Here is a 9,244-nt window from a genome sequence, read left to right on the forward strand (position 1 = left end):
TTAGAACTCCACAAAAGAAATATGTAATGCGAAATGTATCATTACGCATAACATATTTGTAATTTGAAATGTATAATTTTTGTATCATTTTCTGTTTAGGTTATTATGCTACATGTAATGCTGAAAGCAGCATATCAGCAAAGTCCAACCCCACGTCCGTGCAAAATAACGTGAGCCACGTGCTCAGCGGGCAACATCTTAGGTGGCTAACGGGGCAATGGCAAATCCTCCTGGAATAAAAATGAAAAATATCTAAGGTAATAAAACTTTTATGACACTTAATAAGTATTATACTATTTAACTCCGAAGTCTAATCAACAACAAATCTCAATTTTTTTAGGGCGAAATTAGATATCGGCTTACTAGCTATGATTTTAAGTTCTGTCGAGACTGGAAATGACACAGAGGCAATCCGCCCATTTATGGAGAATATCCATCAAACTCTGTCCGAATTTGTTAGTATTTGTCCCTTTGAAGCAGCTCGGAATGTTCTTACACATTACGAAGTGCTGCAGTGCTCCAGGTCGTTGGTTGTCTTATATTCCGAAGAAGTTCTCGATAGGTAGCTAACGTGTTTTCACATTTAATTAAATTACAAGATTTGCGCGAGTTTTGATAGCTTATTTTTTGCTTTCTCGCAGAATCTTGCAACAATTGAAGTCACCAGTCGCTAATCAACACGCTCGTGCTTTAGTAGTTCTCTTAGACATCTCATAAATAAACACTTTTCCGCCAGAGGTACGGAAATATATAGTTTTATTAACAAGTTCAACAATTGATATGCATACTGTTTTATTAGGATGATGGATCTCTGCAGAGAATCGCACTTAGCTTGCAGGAATCTTTCGGGGAGAATGGTGCGCTTCAAACGGTCGGGGCTATAGTGGCACTCGCGGCACGGCCAACATTTCCTCTTTTGCCGTCACAGAGAGCTAGATTTGTTCGCTATGGTTACATAAACAATGCGCAAAGTAAAATTAGATAATAATTAATTTAATAATTTAATAATTTAATAATAAATAATTTAATAATAGAGAAATTAATTTTGTCTTGTTAAGATAGGTGTCACACTGTGAAACGAAGAGTTCTAAAAAAGCATTGTGGAATTACCTAGAAAAATTCGACTGGAAAATATTGGCTTTTTTTCATATGGCATACAGACGTCGAGGATAATCAGTGTCAGTTATCATTAAACATGGTAGGCTGGTAAGTTATTTGTATATAAAAAATTTTAGTCCTAATTATATTTAAATCCATACAATAATGAAAATATATAGTGACTAATGTCAAAACAGCCTATAAACTTACGCACATTTAATTATTTTTCGATTTAGCGATCGAATACTTATTTTGATGGAAAATTTCTTCAGCTTTTTAATGCCACTTTATTTTTTTGAGCTGTGATTATCAGTTTTTGTTATACAGTTAAATAACGTGCAGATGTCTTAATCATAACAAATTCAATTTTGGCTCATCCGCTCTTTTGGCATTAGTCACGCGATGTATATCCAAGAAACAAAATCAAATATCATCAAATATAAAATAAAATCTACCATTATTCTAATTTTGAATTATAGTAAAACATGCATAAAATTCGAATTTTGTTGTAAAAGAAGGAATTGATGACGTTAGGTTATTTAAAGTCTAGTAAAAAGTACAAAAGTTACGTGCATTCCCAAATTTCGTTTCCAAACTTTGTTTTTATTTTTTTCAATAAATAACAATTTTCGGAGAATTATATACCGACCGGAATTTTAACGGATTTATCGACACAACCCAGATCAGACAAACAATAAAAACAAAAGACTATTGAGACTATGTAATTTCTTCTGTTCGTTTTCTTCTCCTGTGTTTAGTATTATTATAGAACTCATTATTGAGTGAAAGTGTTCTGGATGTTCAAATAAAAAAGAAAGTATATTGTATTGAATGTATCACCGTGAGAGTAAGTTTTCGTTTAAAAAAATAGTGAAATAGTGTAGTAATCTTTGACAATTTTCCATGATCATAACACATCTGCCACATTAAACGATAATAATCTGGATCCATCCCAATAGGAAAATGGATAAAATTTCTAAAAGATATTTGCTTAAATATTATACACTAACTGCATCACGAAAGGAAAAAATTTCACAATAATTGCATCAATAATGTGCTTCGCCATAACGTAGCGGTTTTGTCGGGATAAAATTTTTAAATGATATTTGCCCAAAAATTGATATATTCAATTTAGAGTATAATTTACGCACAATTATTGTGTTATATTTATTATAATTGTGTAATATTTCATGTCATAACATTTCAAAATTATAATTTCAGAATAATTGTACATTTTAAAGCATACATATTGATTTATTTTATTTCACAAAATATTCTAAAAATAATAAAACTTAAATACATTTATAAATTATTAGAGGTAATTTCTTTCCAAATTTAATTTTGCCATCATTCCACTAAGATTTGCCATAATGCTGCTAGTTTGCTGAAATACTATTTAGAAATAAATTGTGCAAATATTTATCAATATTTGATGAAAGGTCTAAATTTCTCCATGTATTGTTGCTAAATATAGAGACATAATTGTAGCATTCCAAATTTCATTAAGATTTCGTCATATAATTTATAAATGTTTTCCTATCGGGGCATTCAATAAGTTATTTTTCTGATTGCTGTAATGAATATTGAGAGTATGTAATATTTTTTCTTCATTTTTTTTAGATGGGACGGCCTTGTAGTGTTCCTAACCGAGAAGCAATTCTGTTAATTCAGAAATATATGCAATATTTTAATACCAACAATTTTCCTTCGAGTTCTGCAAAAGTTTGGAAAGACATGAGCAAAGAGCTCAATGGAAGATGGAAACCGCATTCAGTTTATACATACGTAAGAGATAATAAAAATGGAAGTCTCGAAGCAGCTCGTCAGAATTTGGGTATAAATATCCAACCTCCAAGACCACTACCATCGAAGTCGACCATCGAAGATGATATCATTGATGAACTATCAGAGGATTCTGAATCGGACAAATCATCTTATCATGATGACGAGAATGGAGATTCTGACATTGGTGTTGATTCGTTCCCTCTAGTTCTTTCACCCACTGAGTGGGAACAGATAAAGCCCGATCAGACTTCTAATCACCAACAGAAAAGATTGAAATCATGGGTTTGGCCAAATGTAATCACAAAAGCATTTTGGAATATGTACAAATTCCCATGTGCTTTTCTGGGCAAATGGTCATACGTACGCATAGAACAGGATGAAAATGAAAATTATGCCGTTGGATCTTTCTATTTGAAGTTCAAAGGATTATGTAAAAGCAAAAAATGTAATAATAAAATTGTTGGCGTTGCCTACAAAAAACCGGTCAACGGAGAACTACATTTGATCATCACAACGCGTGATACTCGTAATGATTATCATGAAGAAGTTAAGAGACCATTAAATGGTCCTGAAAGGAAATTAATTGGACGAAAATGAAAACGAAGAAGAGCCGCAGGATATCGGCAGAAATTACTTGCGGAGAATATGAAATTTGGAGAGAACGAACCTCCATGGGTACAAAAATGTCATATTTACAGACAAGCAAAGATGGAACACAACAAGGAAGATCTTGGCATAAAATCAGGCGTGAAAATGGACATGATAACTAGCATTCGCAATATGTTACAAGACATCCGATACAGCAATGCTATCCGCGAGATTGGAGCAAAGAAGTTTTACGTTTTTTACTGCAGCCCAGAACAAATTTTCGTAGAAAAAGAATACTGCCGAGTAAGAAAAGGATTTTCTCGAATTTGTCTAGATGCCACGGGTAAGGTGGTAAAAAAATTTGAAATTATCCCAGGGCGAAAAACTGGCCACATATTTTTATACACGATTACCATCAATTTTGAGGGTAAAACTCTTCCTGTGTACCAAATGTTGTCGGAAAAACATGACGCAGTTTTCATCACATTTTGGCTTCAGGAATGGATACGAGCATGTAAGGCGACAATACCAGACGAAGCTATGTCTGATTTAGGGCGTGCTTTGTTACTGGCTATGTGTGAAGCATTTAACCGCATGACACTAAAAGAATATGTTGACGTTCTTTTCAAATGGGCAACGAAAGACAGATATAAAACACCTCGGCCATTTAACACTCTAATAAGAGCGGATGTGGCTCATCAAATGGCTGCTGTCGCCAGGTGGAAATGTATTAAAGATCTACGCCATCCTATTGTCAAAGGTTTTTATCTTCGTACAATTGCTTTAATGATTGACTGTCAAACAGTGCAAGAGTTCGAACATGTATTTCGACTGACATGCATCGTTGCACTGCATCTCGACCAAGATGAAAGTATAATGGTGTCAGGAAAACAAGTGTCGGTTTTTGAAGCTAGACGCCTTCTGGAAGAGTACATGGCTGAACATGGACAGATTATCGAGGAGCTGGAGACGTCGAGAGAGAACGTCGAAATTGATGAGGAAGTTGAAAATACTTTGAATTCAGTTGAAGAAAAAGATGATAAGAATTTAACCGTCACTCATCAATGGATTAGAAGTCTTATTTCAATGTCCACACCTCCTGATCAGCAAAAGATGGAGTGCAAGGCTGTAAACGGTTTTTATTTTTCGGAATTCATACAGTCACTTGAACGAATTGCCAAAGAGTTTCCTATATGGACTGCAGCAGCCCTCCCTGGCAAACAAACGCATGCGTCGACAGCTTCGCAGGAAGGATATTTTGCTGAAGTAAGGCAAAGAATCTTTGAAGGTATCCCTTTGCCGTGTTCTGCAAATCGATTTTTGAAAGAGCACATTGATGACTTGCATTCTGGCACTAATGAGGTAGCAGCAAAATTAAAGCATTTTAATCACAATCACAGGCAGCCGGTACCATCTCCACATACACCAGAGAAAGAATCAGCCTCGCAAAAACCTATTCGAGCTCCTAGTTCATCTGTTAAAGAATCGGAATTCCCGCGAAAAGCTGCTCCAGTTTCATGTTCATTTGACGAAGAATTAGGATTCTTGTCGCAAGAACCCATATCAGATTCATGTTTACTCGACAATGGATTAGGAATCTTCTTGCAAGATCCCACTCCAACTGCATGTGCAGCTAACGGAGAATTAAAACTCACTTTGAAAAAATCACCATGTTCAGCAGATCAACATTCAGAATTCTATTCCCAAATACCTGTATTATCTCCACCATGTTCAGCAGGTATTAAGTCAGCGCCTTCAGTACGAAAACCGGCATCAGATCCACGTTCAGCAGACGAAGGATCAAAATCCTCATTGCAGCAGCCATATATAAATATGAATTTTAATTCAATAAGTCTATTGCGCGAGAGGGCTCGCATGATGAATGACTCTGATTTGAAGAGTGGTGAAGCGTGGAAAGGACTTGTCAATGAGGAGAGCTGTTTTGTAGACGTTAATGAAATAAGTCCTGAAAACCAAGAAGAATCAAAAAATATTCAAGATACTTCTCAAATTCTCTCTGAAGTACTCGACCTTCAAAGCAGCGACATCGCAAACATTGATCGAAATCTTTTTATTCAGCCAAATAATAATACTCATGGCTTTTCTAAAAATTATGAGCAAGACAAACTTTTTACAAAAAAGGATCCACACGCTGAATTGTCAACGCCAAATTCAAAAGAAGTTATTTTCTCAAGTACGCCATTAATCGACCATAATTATTCGAAATTATTATCAGATGAAGAAGTATCGACTGAATTTCCTAAAGGTGACCAACAAAATTTGAATCCAAAATGTAATAAGAACAAACCTGAGAAAGTAGGTTTCTATTTTCAATCATATCCACAAATACGATTTCTCAACGAGAGATTTGATAATGGAGGAAAAAGAGGTTTTCTTTTGAAGAATGGGCTAAAATTAGGAATCATAAAAGTTGGTAATATTGCTGTGGATCTTCAAAAAACTTGTGGGTTTGATGCCATCATCCATATATTGCAATTTGGTGCACTTTATGATTCTCGATATCATTTTTTTATACAGTCATCGAATAATCGCGCATTAAAATTTGTATGCAAATTTATGAAGATGGGCCCAACTATGGAAATACTTCGTGAACGCATTGTCCTTTTAAATGAATTTTATCCGATTGTAAAAGATCCTGAAGCTCCATCTATCAAACCGCACAAGTTGATTGCAGAAGACTCGATTACTCAGATATGGAAGAATCTCTTTTGTTGTTCCGAACCGACTGAGCCAAGTGCAATTAGATCGTCTGAATGTAATAATCCGGAATGTGTATCGCCATTACCAATGGATGTTGCATACTTTGGAGTAAATATCAAAATGATAAATACCAAAGGTATTCAAGCATTGCAAGATGCTGTCTTATTCAATAAAAATGATTACCAGGGTAAGTGCCGACAAAAAAAATGCCCAGGAACAGTTACTGAAACGACTCGTTCAAATTTCCACATCTTTATTGATTTGGATACGAGGACACATCGTAAGAAAACACATGGTCTCAAATACCAGTTAGCAGATGTTCCAATTACACTGAATTTTATAAAACAGTACCGGTATGTTTAGTAATATACATATAGATATCGCTTATTATGTATCGTTTTATTTACTTATTAAACATAAAAAACTGTATTGTTTTCAGCTTGATAGGTGTCATCGAACACATTTCTGGTCACTTTATTGGCTACTGTCAAAAACCTTCAGGACGATGGCTGAAATGTGATGATATGCAATTAAATGTCGAAGGGTGTGACGAGACAGTAATTACACCGATTGGGGCCATTTATATCGCGCTATGAATCTGATGTGCAGTTGAATCTAACTGATTATCTTAGAAGAGTGCAATTATGTCTATATTATAGTCCGTAAATGTTTATTTTATTATAAAATAACAATTTGCTCAGTTCTTTCATTTTATTATTCACATCTTTAATTAAGATATTATTCTTAGTTTTATTTATGTTAAATTGTGATGTGTATATAATTTGTGACCTACTTACTACTAGATAAAAATATTTTTTAAAGATTTTTTACATAAACGTTTAAGTACAAAAAGCAGTATAACAAAATATGTATATGCATATATATATATATATATATATATATATATATATATGTATGTATGTATGGTATATGTATATGTATATACATACGATCAAGCTTAATCAAAATAAATATATATTTTACAATTATTTCGACAATTCGATTAACATGCAAAGGAACTTGTTGCCATAGAATCCATTAATCCGGTACTTATGCATTTATAATGCATTTATTACAAATAAGATGGTTCGCTTTTTTTTAAATCCATATATTTCATAGAACAGAGTTTACTTTATTTCCAGTGGCAATTGTAATCGCAAAGCGCTTTAAAACACATTTAGAAATGTGCCATTGTTAGAAAATAAAATGGAATTTTCATCTTATACTCCTTGTATGTTCCTTTATTTAGTCAACATTATTTTAACAAAGGACAGCATTCCATATGGATTGGCCGCCGCTTCCCTATTATGAAAATTATCGCAGGATTGAGAATTACTCCGGGTTCCAATCTATAAATATATTAAAATCCGCGAGAAAAATGCAACAATTAGCGCTTTAATAATGAATACATTTTGGGAAAGTAAACGTTTCTTTTATGCTTTAGCAGCACTTTCCACGTTCTCAGCTATGATTGAATGACTCACAAACCATGGTGAAACTGTCCAGCTATCGCACATGTAACTTGATTTTCAGATGAAATCATTATTTCCCAAACGTTTAAAACATTACAGACGTGTTTCCCAAATGATTTCACATCGATTTAAAAAGAAAAAAATTGGTTTTAAAATTATGTCTGCTAATTATACGCTCAATTAATTTTTATTAATTATAAATAAACTATTATTTCCTAAACTATGAAACTATATTCCTAAACTTGCCCAAATGATTCCCAAACTATTAAAATAATCAATAATAAGAAATATCAAATTTGTCTGCTAAATATATCGAGGTGTCGCACACGCACTCGGCACTCTGCGTACTACCGTGTCTCTGGAGATAGGTTAACTGACGAACTGACTGACAGCTGACAGCTGACAGCGCGCTAAACGCACTATCTGCACTCGCGCAGTACACACACGTATACATATGCATATCGAAACTGGCGATACTAGCACCGCCCCTGGTGTCGAAAAAGTGAAAAGGACGCGATTCCAGCCAATGAAATGATGGCATGGCATGGCATGAGAGACGGTCGACGTAGAAGAAGTAGTATTCGTATCTTAAAAATAAATTTTCACATTTGGACTTTGCGTCGCAATATATCCGCTCGTAGGGCACGTAGCGGAATATTATAAGAGAAACCCCCCCCTAATTGGACCCCAAGCTATAGATTAAACCTACTTAGAACTTGATCCGTTCACTCGTTATCGAGATCTCAACATCTCGAGTACTCGCAACCCGTCGCGTCGCGTAAAAGAGTCACGGTCGGTCTCGCTCCGCGTGTACTTGGCGCGAGACACTACCGTGTCTCTTGATTAACCTTATAAATATACTTTTACATGATCACACATGATAATATACTAGTATATATATGATTATCTTTAACCTTATAAATATACTTTTACATGATCATACATGATAATATACTAGTATATAAAACCATATATGACTATATTAAGTTATATTTAAACAGATTTAGCCATATAATATTGTTTAAGATTATATTTTCATTTCTTATATGGCCATATAATATTGTTTAAGATTATATTTTCCATTTCTTATATGATTATATATAATCATGTATCTACTAATATAAACTAATATGAATAAATAAGAGATTTTTTTCCCGGGTTATGCGGTTTTAGACATGTGTGTTATATATGGTGCTGGATAAGGTTTTTTTTTATAATAACTCGCTTTTTATTTTACAGATAAGTTAGAATAAAACAGTTTTTTTTTTTTTGTAATCGCTTTTTTTTGTAAACACTTACATTAAATTAAGAAGTAGTCTAACCACGTAAGACGGTTGGCTCACGATCCAGAGGTCCCGAGGTCTCGAGTTCGAATCCCATCAAGGTAAGTGTGTTTTTCAAGTACGAGAAAATATTTATAATCATAGGTTGCATCTTAAGAAACAAATTTAGTTAAAAAGTAGTAATAAAATTTCAAAATAAATATAATTTTTTTTAATAATAATAAGAGAAATAGGATCGTAACGGTATACGAACAATTAGAATCAAAAGCCATGCGATCCGAGCTTAGGTCTTTGACA

General features: G+C 33.9%; 2 protein-coding genes across 3 annotated transcripts; both read left to right on the top strand.

Moving 5' to 3' along the window:
* The first annotated feature begins 896 nt into the window (after positions 1–896).
* LOC112464704 lies at positions 897–3,495 on the top strand. The gene is made up of 3 exons (XM_025031850.1): positions 897–971; positions 1,063–1,206; positions 2,719–3,495. The coding sequence occupies exon 3, from the start codon at positions 2,719–2,721 to the stop codon at positions 3,478–3,480; it is 762 nt and encodes a 253-aa protein (XP_024887618.1). The 5' UTR covers positions 897–971; positions 1,063–1,206; the 3' UTR covers positions 3,481–3,495.
* A 28-nt stretch (positions 3,496–3,523) lies between these two features.
* LOC112464703 lies at positions 3,524–6,908 on the top strand. Of its 2 annotated transcripts, XM_025031848.1 has the most exons (3): positions 3,524–6,300; positions 6,379–6,545; positions 6,632–6,908. In XM_025031848.1, the coding sequence occupies exons 1-3, from the start codon at positions 3,529–3,531 to the stop codon at positions 6,786–6,788; spliced, it is 3,096 nt and encodes a 1,031-aa protein (XP_024887616.1). In that variant the 5' UTR covers positions 3,524–3,528; the 3' UTR covers positions 6,789–6,908. The 2 variants fall into 2 exon arrangements, with proteins under 2 accessions (XP_024887616.1, XP_024887615.1); XM_025031847.1 differs by having other exon boundaries at positions 3,524–6,545.
* The last annotated feature ends 2,336 nt before the right edge of the window (positions 6,909–9,244 follow it).

Source organism: Temnothorax curvispinosus, unplaced genomic scaffold (genome assembly GCF_003070985.1).
Source record: "Temnothorax curvispinosus isolate PA1 unplaced genomic scaffold, ASM307098v1 QBEX01014476.1, whole genome shotgun sequence".
NCBI classification, from domain to species: domain Eukaryota; kingdom Metazoa; phylum Arthropoda; class Insecta; order Hymenoptera; family Formicidae; genus Temnothorax; species Temnothorax curvispinosus.